We start from the raw sequence: 13637 nt of genomic DNA on the forward strand, positions 1-13637 counted from the left end.
TTAAACACTTTTTAAAAAAGAGTAACTGTCACATTTCATCATCACCCAAACATGGATATTTTTCCCCATAACATCAGTTTCAAACATGACAAATTTAAAAAAATTTTCTGATTTACAACAGAAAACATGCATCTTTCTGAAATATAAAAGCAGTACATGACTGATCATGCAATCAAAAGAATTTATTTTGAAGCCAAATCAAAAAGAGCAGCAATTAAAAGTATGTGGGAGAAAAAAACCAAAACCTAATTGAAACTGCACATGCTGCATAGTTATCTAGAAATTCTCATCAGGTTTTTAGAAGAACCAAACAAAAATAAATAATCTTTTGCAAGGCTTAGACAGCACTCAAGTCCTTTGGTGAATATTTTACTTGCTAACAACATGTGTGTGAAGACAATGTGGGGGAAGAGAATAAGGTAATGAAAAATCTTATACAGCGAGTATAAATTTTAATTTTAGTATTTAGCATCCTTCAAAAAGATTCTGGTTACTCTATTAAAATGATTTACATCCCTCAAGTTAGGAGTGACCTTTCTCCCCAGAAAGTATTAGAGAAAGCAAGGCTGGCAAGCAATTACAAAGCATTTATTCACGCCCTGAGGCAGCGGCCCCTACAGTACCACCCTAACTATAAAATGCATCATCCTTACTATCTCCACAACCTCATGCATTTTGCACTTCAAGATCTGCAATGCAGGCAGCCTGTTTCACTTACCATCTCTCCCTCCTGAGCCTGCAGCCAGTGCTCCTCCCCAAGACCATCGCTTCTGCTTCTGTTCCAGCTGCTGGCTGCGTTCAAGGGACCGGCGCATCATGGCTTCTAAACGTTCCTGGTTGTAGTGGTACAAAACCAGAAGCAAAATCTGAATCACTTCTTTGGAGGGCTTTTTTTTCCCCCCCCTCCTTCTGAAACCATGCTAAAAATACACAGTTCCCCTGTTGCTCCACGCGAGATGATTACAGGAGCTTGCTTGCAATAGAAGAAAAAGGAGTGAATAAAGAAGGTATCAGCATGCTACCTACCTCCAGATATGTGTATCCTTTGTCTGCAAGCCACTGAGGTCACTACAGAGGCCTAAGTAAATAACACAGGTTGCATCACTGCCTAGCATCTGCTCCTGCTGGTGAGGCTGCTGCTGTGCTCTGGACTTAATTTGTATCAGAATAATGCTCGATAAGCATTAACTCCTTCTTGTCTATGCAGACCTCAGGATTTTTCTCCATCCCTTTCTGAGCACTGCTAAAATGCTGCAATGCTAGTGGCTCCTCCTAGCCACACAGATAAATGATCACTTCAAACCCAAAGTAGGTTACTTTGCAGGATGTCTAATTTATTTATTTAATATTACAAACACTCCCTCCTTTCTTCCACTATGTCCTTTACAGTCTAGACTTTAAAGAGCTTCTGATTTTTTTTTCCTCCTCCTGTGTGGTTTTTTTTTAGTGCATGCCCAGATCATGTTGTTTTGAGATTTTTTTTTTGTTTTTTTTCCATCCACCCCCACATTCTTCTCTGTGGCTTGATGAGTTAGTATTTTCAGATGTGGAAGAACAAGAAGGAGAGATTTCATTACCCCCCAAATCCTGTTCTATCTTTAAGGACACCTAATTCCCTCTCCAACATCTCCTCCCTCTTACTCAAAGACCTCCACTCAGTTTTGTTCCTAACTACTCCCTCTGGTAGTTTCTTAGTGGTTTATTGTTGTGGCAACGATTTCTTCACCTTTTCTTTTTATCCTTTTAAGCAGTTCTTCCCCACCCACCATTTCATCACCTAGCACCCTCTTCCTTTCCTCCTCCAAGTGCCCCATACACCACTGGCAACTTCTTTACCCTGACATTTCAGCAGCCCAACACCTACTGTGAAAGATGAGTCAACTCGTGCTGCCTCCAGCTCCTGCCTTGAAGGGATTTTAGCCCTTTGATCCTATTACTATTTTTGGTCCTACTTGCTACTTCTCACCATGTCTTTCTGGTCTAATGCAAAACTCCTACTCCATCCACTTCAAACTCTTGATCCTGCAGGTTTCTATGATTTCATCATCATATCCCCTTTAATTTATGTAAATCCCCTGCTCTGTCTCCAATACCTTTTAGCAGCTCAGATCAACCGTGCAGAAAACCTCCCCTGCATCTCTTAGCCAGATTGCTTTCTCTCACTGATTCTTGACTTTGGTCAAGGCTTCCTATTCCCCTTCCACAAAATTTCAGTCTCAGTTCTACTATGTCTCCTTTAGTCTCTACACTGATGTTGAGCCTGTTGTCTCTCATGAAGCTTCTTCAGCAGATCAGAACCTAACATCAGGCACCTCGAGTAACTACTATGTCTGGAACTTTTATGCACATACCTGCAAACTGTGTATTACCTTCCTGGGGCTCTATGTATGGTCACTAGCTTTCTACAACACCAGATGCCCTCTCCTCGTCTTCTGGTTATCTGCAATACACTTTTGTCTCTTCCACATCTTAAAAGATTATCTTCTCTACCGTGACTTCCAGTAATTTATTTCTGACCTCATTTTTTCCACCTCATCCAACTCTGCTACCAATTAGCAAGCCACTACCTTTAAGCTCTCGTAATTTTATTACAAATCACTTGTACCATACAGAATTCCATTATTCCGCTCTATGCTGAGCATGAAAAAAGGCAATTCTCACATATGCTTTCCATCATTATCAGCTCTCCTGTCCCTGTTACCTTTTGGCGAGGAGACATACCCTGCTGTAACAATTTCTGTCATCTCCTGGAAGATCATCTTTTGGTCATGTGTTTTGAGCTCTCATTTCATTTTTGTCTCCCTTCCGTGTCTTTAGCTCACGGTCTATCAGGTAGCATCATTCAAAGACCACTGAAAGCAGGCAACTGCTTCCCTGCCCTCTCTACCCCTTTTTTACCCCTGCTTCTGGCTTGTCAGTGCCATCAGTGCCCAGGCAGGCATAAAAATGCTCTCTTTGCCTTTTTCCTCTTCCTTTTTCTCCCTTGCAGAGCAAATGCATGAAGTACCTCATAGCTGAAGCTCAGCCTCTTCTACAACAGCATGGAAAACCCCTACAGCCTTGAATATCCTATCACTTCTTATCCATACTTCAGGCATGAAAAGAAAGCAACCTTCCAGTTTCTGAATGCAAAGTTAGTCCATTCTACTTAGTTTGCTATAGTCCTTTCTTCTTTCGTGCAATTTTCGTGTCTCAAACCTCTGGGTGCCAGCTTTGCATTTAAAGTTCACACTTCTTGCCCTTAATTTCCCTTACCTGTCCAACTTCTCAACACGAATTTAATGCTGAGTCCTATTTCATCACCAGTTCTTCTCTGTAATCTGCTTCTTTTCATTCCATGTCTTGCCCCAATATCCCTTTCTACCCCTGCTCTTTACACAGGAAAATTACCCTCGCATTTATTTCTCATTAAAGGATACAGAATCTTTCTTTCTTTCTTCCCATATCTATGAAATTTGTTATACATTAATACAAAAAGATGAAAGTCAAGTTTCAATTATCCAGGTTATTTATGTTCAGGTTTTCTGTGTTTAGTTTTTTTTTTAGATGTCTCTTGGAGCAAGAACCAGCAATGATCTGTAGTTAGCAAACCACAGAATACACTGATATCACCTACTATAAAAGCACTGCTTTATGAATAAAATGTATTACTAAACATATGAAATACATTAAAGAAATTAAATTATTTTTCATACATATTTGAAAGCCAGTACTACCTACAATCTGAGAGTGAAATCTTCAATTATGTGATGTGGAGAGGATCATTCATTTTCATTTGCAAAGAGCCTTTCATTAAAGCACATTACAGACCATAATTAGTAAGCCTCATGAAACTCTACAGATATAAATTAGATAAAGAACAGGATGAAGGCTATTTTTCACAAAGAAAGGATAGTTATTTTAAAAACAATTTAGGTTAGCACAAAACCAAAAAGCCAAATAAAAGAATAAGACAAATGGAAGCATGGCATAAACAGTTTGCAGGTTAATAATTTGGCCTGTGATGAAACCTAAACAAGACAAAGCATTCTTTCATCAGCAAAAAATGTGATAAACCCTTCCCTTCTATCTTATAGATGAAGCACCTTCTTAAAAACATATCAAACTATCCCCATGATTTTCATTTGGAAACTCTAATAGCTACAGACAGAGGAAATAATCTCTACACTAAAGATATAGTGAGCTCCATAAAAAACTATAAAATACAAGCCTTGTATGTAGGTTAACTTAGGAATGAGCAAAACCATAAAAAGAGAGCCATCTACTGCTAGTATCTAAAATATTCATGTTACTTTCCAAAATAGCTATTCATCCAGGGTTTCCTCAGACTAGAGCAATACAACAAATATTTGCACTGCCTGAAATTAAAAAAAAAAAAATTACCAAAACCAAACACAAAAACTAATAGTGAGAATACAAGCAATTTGACTAAAGCAGTTTCATTTTCTCTATGTGAAATATGAGACAGATGTGAAAACAAAGAAAAAAATTCATTTTACAAATATTAAGACTTAAAATAATATGTCCAAACCATGCTAAACCGATCTGCCTTTTACCTAAAATACAAACATCTAAAAGAGCCAAAACCCCCTCTTTCTCTTCACAGCACTGCAGGCAAGTAGCTCACTGTTTCCCATTATTATCAGTTAGCTTTGTGAATGGCCAAAAGATGTTTAGAAAGTGGTTATTATTTCCATATATTATAATTCAAAAAGTAGTTAACTTTGAATCATGATATAGTAAGTAATTAATGCTGTAACATCTTGAGAGTTTTTCACTCTCTTGTGTTTAAGTACACATTTTTAACAAATGTAAGAAATAGTGCATGTGCACTGAAACCACCTCTCCAATGGGACAGGATATTCTTTTCTGTTTAGCAGTTGTTACACCATCTTTCAAGTCTGGGTGCTGGATTAAATTTGATGCTGTCAATCTGTAGTGGTTCATTTAAACATTAGTGTATTAGTAGGATGAGTACTAATTTTATCAATTTCCTTTTTAACAAAATCCAACGGGTTTATTACAAACGGAGCACTGAATAAGATGGATGTTATTGCTCTTACTCACACCAGCACCTTTGATATGGCCCATGCAAGTGATGTTCATATTGTCTAAGGGAATACAAGAGAAGAAAAACACAGCTTCTATGGAGACTTCCTCATAGCCTAGGAACAAAGGTATTAATTTGCAAGGTATTTTCAAGTTCAAGATGGGGAAAGGGAACCTAAACAAGAACTAGCTTTCATTTTATCCAGTCCCAGAAGCCACTTGCTACTTAGTATTAAAAGCAACTCTTTTAATAGCTTCTGTTTAACAAAAATATGCTTTTTTCCTCAAGGCTCAGGAACTGCTTTTAGTAAAGGAAGTGGGCAGTTTTAAAAGCAACGTGGATGGAAAGGCAGTACTACTGAAGACCTCTACAGGTAAGATAGTTGCAGTCACTGTAGACAGAACAATTTCCAAATTTACAGTCCAAATTCTGAGGACAAGGTTTTGGATGTTTTTGTACTTGTCACTTTCCCTTACAACACCCATAAAGGAGATCAATTTTGCTTAACTGCAAAAGGTTATCCCAGCAGGAAATACTGGGGAAGGAGCATGTCAGGTCAACGTTGTTACCACAGAAACAGAAGAGACCTCCTACCCGTTAATTGTTTATTACCATTTTTCTTACCAAAATCTGAAACAAACCACATGACAAAATATTTTAAAATTAATTCTCAGATATTATGCAAAAGCCACAATCAGTATATCACAGTTGAAAAAGGAGTGGCAGGATATAATCTCCTCTCTTTAGCAAAGATACTTTGATCAAAAGATGGGGGGCAGAAAAAAAAAAAAGGAAGGTTAATAACTGTGGATTTCTAGAGCATTTTTATCTAGGAACTAGAGAAATATCTTCTTTTGGCCTTTTTATTTTTTTTAAACCACTGCTGTCTTTTCCAAAACTCATTAATTCTTCATCAGTTGCAGTGCTATGTTTTCTACAGGATGTCACATGGAGAGACACACACACACTGCCTTCTGAGATCTGCATCAGAAATTGGACTCACTAGAGCAAAAAAGAATTTTGAATGATCTCAGCATGAGAGAAGAAGAGAGGAAGGGCATGAAAATGCTTCAAAAGTTATAGGATTAATCCTGTTCTGTACTAGGGCTGTAATTTAGCTTATATTCTTCACTAAGTAAAAATTTCTAATTTTATGTCACTGAGGAAAACAAAACAACACATTTTCATAAACTTATTTGAATTTCACAAAGAGTAAACAAAAAAATCTTCCCTTTTATGGAACCACCTTCTAGAAAGCTGGTGTTTTATTGTCTGACAGTCAGAGTCCCAGATATGTTAGCATAAATAAATGACTATTCCGTGAGGTCAGACAAAAATCAAAAGACAAAAAAAAGCTTTGGAAAGTGTTTTTGATGTATAAACAGTAGTAGATTGGTGATGTCTGTTTGCAGTTCCCAGAGCAATGCCCTACATATCTCAGGGTGGGGAAAAAAAAAAAAAAAAGATTCCCATTAAATGCATGTCAATATTCAGCTATGCTTAATGCTACCATACAGAGCCACTCTGCTGTGCATCTCCCAGTGGACCTTACCTCCTCCTCTTTAAGCTTTTGTCTCCTCTTTTCTTCAACAGCTGCTCTCTTCTGCTCCTCTCTCTGCCTCTGTTCCTCCAGTCTTCTCCATCGCTCCTCTATTTGCTTTTCATATTGAAGTTTTGCTCTTCTCTCCTTCTCGAGTATCTGCTGCTCCCTAGCAGCTGAAGCAGATAAAAAGGTGCATCTTGCTTTATGCTAATCTTCTGCTTTAAAATTAGTTGATAAAATTACTTGAAAAATATTAAAAGTACACAGGGTTTTAGTCCACTAAGATAAAAAATACAGTGCACAGAAATGCTAGAATGATTAGTAAATACAAGTGATTTTCTCAGTAAAGAAATAGGGAAGCCCTTTGCACACAGAATCTCAACTCTTTTTTTGTTTATATTTCAAAAACCTCTGTAGCTTTAAGCCACATTCATTTTTCAGATATAACAAATGTGAATCAGTTATATATCTTGAAGCAAAAGCCCTTGAAATGTCTTTAAAGCTATGCTTCTCATGAGTGGGCTGCCTTCAAATTAAATACATGAAAACATATGCTACATTTTCTATAGAGCATTGAAAATACACCATTGTTGAGAATTTGGTCCTACATTATTATCCACTTCTATCTGCCTGTAAAAAAAAAATAAATAATACTTCTATTATTAATGGTTTGCCCAGTTGTTTATTCCAACTGGAGTCATAACCTTCTTGAGACATGAAGCTGTTGTTACAGAACTTCAGACTGCAACATTACATACAGGACTGTTGCTTCAGGTTTATATAGGAGAAGAAGTAGTAGAAGTTAATGTGACAAATCATGAGGAGAAATCCACTTTTCATGCAAGTGTATTCCATAAAGAGGCAGGGAAGAGGAATTCAGTAAGCATGCCTACAAGCCTGTAATTTCACATACCAACACATACACAGTCGATATCAAAGAAGGAATATTCTCACAGTTGCCAGGCTAAGAACTTGAAAGTTAGGGAAAACCAGAATTAACACTGTTTATATAAGAGTTAATCCTTCATCTTGCTCTCTTTATTCAGTATCAGTCTGCTTTTTCAGTTCCTGTTTCCTTGTGCAGCAAAGTTTTGCACTTTTAACTCTTTCTCAGTATCTTCCCATCTGTCCTAGGTTCTTGCCCCAGCCATTTCAATTCCTTCTTTTCAGATCAGCCTCTTTTCCCTCAGCTCCTGTTCCCAGGCTCTTTAACCACAGCTGCTACCTTCAGCCCTTCACCCTCACTCCACTCCCACACCCCTTGTCCCTACAACAACAGATCCTTTTCCAGCAGTTGCATTTCTCTCCCTCAATACTGAATCCTCCTAAAACACTTCTTCTCCACATCCAACCTGCTTTATAGAACATCTTCTACCTTACTCTCCTTAGAAATACAGGTGATGGGTTTTTCTTCTCTTTTGTCTTCTGAGAATTCAGTATTCCTTACCCCACAGGACAGGGCACTGTGAGAGGGGCTGCATGTAAGCCTGGACTTGTACACATAAAGAATCAGACTTTTCAACAGATAAAGAGTTATCTCAGAGAGATAGAAAACAAGTAGCTAATTGTTCATAAGTACTAGCAATGTCAGGTGGAGCAGGTGAAAACAGCATGTTGGAGTTCATTAAAAAATAAAAAATAAAGTGAGGTGTCTAGAGACTGGGTTAAGATTACCTTTAGAGTAAGCAGGTGAAACCTTTGGCTGATTCTGGACAGAGAAGCAAACCATTCTGTCATCATGGGCATACATACAATTCTTGTTCTGTAATTTAGGGATACTACACCACTGATGAATGAATTTTGGCTTTGGTGTAAAGGTTATCCCAGATAACCTGCTGCCAAGTACCTACTGGCTGCACAAGGATCTGTCTTCCAGGGAAGTTCATGGCTTTTTTTCTGAACCTCTAAAATAGAAATTTGCCACAGAGAAACTGTGACCAAAACCCAGAGCTCCCCACTCTAGAAATGGTTTTAACAATAAAAAAGTGTGTTTCTGGAAGGCATGTATGATGTCTGGAGATAAAAACTGCAGCCAACACTTTCCAAATCCCTTGGGCCAACCACTCCCAGATTTTCCAGCTTTCAGTTTCCCTCCCATCTCCTCTTCTGCTTTTCATCCAAGTCCTTTCCAATCTACTCGTCATGTCACTTTCTCAGGAACCAGCAAAGAATTGATACTCAAGAAGACAGAAGAGTTAGTCTGGACTAAGTATATCTGGAAGAGATGCAAGCTACAACTCAAGCTGGTGAATGCCCCATATAGACAAACTCTGTGGAGATTTAGTACTAAACACTAGTAGATTTTCACATGAACTACCAAAAGGAATTGTTCTCACCAAGCCCACAGTAATAAAAAATGTAAATTTACTGGTCTCAGGCCACAGGTTTTGTCAAAGAATGGGCAACAGTTTGTCTGTTTGTGTATTGCTAACCTGTGATTCTTTTCAGAGGTGTCCATACTGGCTTAGTTGAAGTTTCCTCAAAATATACAAAATCATCATATACTAACAATTCCTTCTGATAGGTACTGTCAGACTTTTAAAATATATATATATAAACCCCAAAACCAATGTTGAACAGTTAATTTTGATCATATATATTAACTGTGCATACAAACATCCCATATATATGTGTGTGTGTTAAAAAAATTTCCTGAATATTATCCTGGAGGTATTAGTAGATAAAAAACATATGACTACTCTAAAGTATCTCTGAAACAAATGCTTATGTTATTCAGGAAATTAATTAATAATTTTTCTCATTCTCTTGAAAGACTGACCATTTTAAAACTTATGGAAAAGTATCTGATTTATGCTATACCTAAAAACTCCATTAAACTTATATGGAGTTTAATAAGATGAGTAAATCTTATTAAACTAAAATTGAGGCTGTTTCACCAAATCGTCTTCCATATTATCCTGAGGATTATTAAGGTTTATTTGGTATTTTTACAAATCAGAACATTAACAGTCAAAATCTTGCATTTAATCTGTATTAAAAAAGAAGTCAGCTTGCAGCTGCAGAATAGTATATGCTTGACTGGAAATCAAAGAACACATAGATTTATTTTTTATAATTTAATTTAAAACAGTCACATAAGTGGTAAAGACTAGTAACAGACTAATCCACAATGTTTAAAATTCAGAACAGGAAAAAAATCCTATGAACACATATACATATACACATATACATAAATAATACATACACCTGCCATCTTACCAAGGTATTTCTCCCTTTCTTCTCTTCTCTCCTTTGCCAGTCTTTGCCTTTCATCAGTTTTCAGAAATCCATCAATGGCTGCAGTCAGAGACAAAGGGGAATAAAAAGTGTTGGTAAAATCAAAGAAGCATCCAAAAGAACTTAAAAAAACAATCCACCAACAATAAATCATACCAACTACATTTAACAACTCCACAAACAAAGCAATTTTACACTTGAATGTGAGCAGGTTAAAACACTGGGATTTGAGTATATCTTGAGCACAGTCTCCCACCTGCTGCCAAACTCCACACACAGCTCCTCTGTGCAAATGCCTGATTCCTCTTCTCAGAGCAAACTAGCATGCTGTTAGTGGTTGTTTCAAAACTTAAAACTTTCTTGGGAAAAGCCACAAGGATACAATTAACATGCATCCACCTTTGCTAATAACAAATAATCACTTTTTTTTAAGTTTTTTTGCTAGAAAAAAGGGAAAGGCAGTTCAAGAAACCATGAAAAGCAGTATGCAGCTCTCCTACAGTGTAATGCTACGTGGAGTCTCATATTTATGGCTTAGCACAGCCCCACAGCTTCCTTGCCCACAGGAATCCACCAGCACCAGCCCATTTCAACAACCACCAATTAGCCCTGGACGGGACTAAGGAGGCAGCAGCCCTCCTGCCCTCTTTTCCAGGTAGGAAACACTTTGTTTCCTTCTAGAGTTGGCTTCTATGAGCAGGTTAGTGGTTTGGGAGGAGACTGCCTGAGAACATTTTGGACCCGGATCCAGACACCCCAGTTCTTTGTGCATCAAGGGACACCAAAAAGCCCAAGTTTAGAAGGCAGGAAGGTAAAGCATGACACACAAGGTACCTCTGGGTCAGCTGCCTGCATGCTCTGGAATGAGCAGACAGGTGGACCTTAGATGGACCTTCTGCAATACCATGGGTATGCTCAGGAGCTAGTGACTTGACAGACCAGCTAAAGGATGGTATCCTTTTAAAACACCTGTCAGGGCCTCCAGTGCCTTCCTTTCTCTGTTTTCAGGCTCTCCTGGAGTCTTAGCGGGGCTGCAGTGCAAACAGGCACAGTTCCTCACAGCACAGTTTTCATCCTTTGCAACTATTATTTGGATTCCCTACTGAGTTACTGAATTATAATTAAGACCCCTTCATTGATTTTATCAGATAAATACAAGTTACTCTAGACTGTAAATCCAACTCTCTTCCTGAAAATTCACACTTGCAGGCTCCTCCATGGCAAGTTCCTTCCTATAAAATGCACTGTTCTGCAGGAAGGCTGAAGACCAGCCTTGGTGATCTCTTGTGACTGGTGAAAAACTTAGGTCTCAGCTGTCCCCCATGAGGACAACAGCTTGCTTTTTTCTCCAAGCAGCACCTTGAAACACCATCTCTAATCCTCCCCTGCACAGAGAGATGACAGCTACCTGATGGCAGCCAGGCCTCTGGAAAATCGAGATTACAGCTCCCAAGCTGGTTAATTACAACTCAAAATTGTGGGTCAAATAAATACCTATTTATTGCTAAAGACTCAACCTACTTTCATACCAGTCCACTTGTTTTTTCTCTCTGTTGCCATTTACTGTCAGGTAACATAAGCAGGGAGAAGAGGAGGTGGCTCAGGAAATAAAACACGGGGAAGGTTCACAACTACGCTGAAGGGGCCTGCAATAAGTAGCCAAGAAGGGGAATCCTATGGTCAGCACAGGTGAAATTACAGCTCCAGTAGGAAGTTTTTCTATGATCTGAAAGTCAAAACAGCTTGAAACCTACAATTTAGGCAAGAAGCAGAGTAGAGTAGGTGAAATCAGGACTGGATCCTGAACTTGGGAGCAAGTGGAGGCAGGAGTAAGGGAAGAGGCAAGCAGAGGGATGAGCTGAGGTCTCCTGTGGCAAAGGATATAACTCAAATGGAGAAGTGGAACCTAAAATTTGGAAACCAGCATGGGGATAAACTGGAGGAATGAGGAGAGGAACAGCAAGACAGTGCATGCCTAAGGATTAAGTTCACAAAATCCTGCACTGACTCTCATCACTCTCTTGCTTTAAGCATGTTATCTATAAAACCCACTGGGAAAAACATGTCCCATTATGCTTTTCAATGAAACTACAGCATGCTTCTCTCTGCTTTGACTGCTTCATGAGAGCAAACAATAGAAGTGGATCTATAAGCTCTGGCCTTGTTCACAACTGCTACAGCTATCCCAGTTCCATGCAAAATTTGTCAGGTTTCAAGAGTTTGGATGTATCAGCTCCACCCAGGTAATAGTAAAAGAAGATCAAGGCTGTAATGCCAGCTACCAAGAAATTAGGATGTATAAGAATTGTCTGCACAATCCTTATTTTCCATCCTTTTACACGTGTATTATGCACTCCTTTCCTTTAATGTCCCTTCACTTATTCAGTGCATTGGATGAACAGCCTCGAGAGGCAAACCAAGTTCAAAGTCATTAGTGCTTCTTGCTTAATTTCTTTCTGAAACTAGAAAGTAAACAGAACTATAATCTTAGAACAGCACTCCAGACTGTCTATGTCACAGGTTAAACAACAAATATGTGGAATAGCTGCTTATTACATGTGCAACACACCAGTGTGCAAAAACATTGTATAGAGGAAACTAGTATGCAATTTAGTAAGTACAGGCATCAAATGCATATACATGCACCAAGGGTAGCATTAAAATAGTACAGGCATACTCAGTACTAGCATTTTTAAACTCAGGTACTTGACTTCATGTCATGCTTACCAAAAACCTGAAATTTTCTTGCCTTCTGAAAGTAAATATATCTTCGAAGGACAGAATAGCCCCTTGGTAATAGCTTATACCTTAGGTAGATTTTTCTAAGGACAAAATTAGTGTATTTACTACAAATCTTCACACAATACATTATAAATGCAATGGGCACAGCAGCTCCCTGTGGCAAGAAGTATGGTTAATGACAGGAATGCAAATTCTGTTGTGTCAAGCAGCCTGCAAACAGCAAGCTAGCACAGACAATTCTACCATGAGCACGGTCACATCATCTCTGCTTCACAACACGAGCTGCCAGCAGAGGGCAGGACAAGGTTTGGATGGAAAAGAAAAACCCACAGCAAAAAAGCCTTCGCTGGGGCTAAGCGACCTCAGGTTAATAGTTTGTATACTCAGCTTTACCCTGAGCCTTCCTCATATTTACAGCCGAGCCTCTGTTCCCTCAGTTAGAAAGGCGTGAAGCAACAGACAAGTTTTAGAGTCATGACATAAATTCAGGCTGGTTGTGCTTTCTGTTAACCACAGTAATGAATCCAAGGAGACATTGGCAGAAAATTGTGTAATAATCCCTTATTCCCAGCCTTTCAAAAGAATAAGGAAATCGCCCGAGTAACAACACCAAAGATTTTACTGTAAGGAAGCACACACACACAGATTACTGCTACTTTTACTCCCAGACTTCCCAAAAGCCCCTTTTCCAACAAGTTCTCACTCTAAAAGGCACATGTCTAGCTGCTGGGGTCACTCCCTGAGATTATGTCTTATTTTTTGACCAAAGAGGGTCAGCTGCTCCTCTAGGATTTTGTTAAAACAAGGATTTCTAAAGACAAACACCATAGCTTAAAACAAGTTAAAATGTCAGCAGCAGTTCTGTAGCAGTAATACAGCAGCTAATGTGACAGGACTATTTCAACACCTCAATGTTACTTCAAAATAAATCCACAGAAGTGAAACTTGACATGTTAAGCACTGCTTCAACCCTTTTTGATGGGAAAAAGCAAACCTATTCAAACTGATGGAACAGTGCCAGAACATGCCCACACACACTCTGCTCTGCCCCACATACCGCTTGCA

At 38.7% G+C, this 13637-nt stretch overlaps 1 protein-coding gene across 2 annotated transcripts in view; it reads right to left on the reverse strand.

Annotated features, from left to right (window-relative positions):
* Positions 1 to 13637, reverse strand: part of MAP7D2 (MAP7 domain containing 2) — an 82632-nt gene that overhangs the window by 24549 nt on the left and 44446 nt on the right. For both annotated transcript variants that reach the window (XM_071749569.1, XM_071749558.1), the window contains exons 2-4: positions 9813 to 9890; positions 6603 to 6766; positions 719 to 833 (exon numbers count right to left, since the gene is read on the reverse strand). In XM_071749569.1, the coding sequence (XP_071605670.1) occupies positions 719 to 833; positions 6603 to 6766; positions 9813 to 9890 (357 nt within the window). The remainder of the gene's footprint in view (positions 1 to 718; positions 834 to 6602; positions 6767 to 9812; positions 9891 to 13637) is intronic.

The sequence above is a fragment of the Heliangelus exortis genome, chromosome 1 (assembly GCF_036169615.1).
Source record: "Heliangelus exortis chromosome 1, bHelExo1.hap1, whole genome shotgun sequence".
Taxonomy (NCBI): Eukaryota; Metazoa; Chordata; class Aves; order Apodiformes; family Trochilidae; genus Heliangelus; species Heliangelus exortis.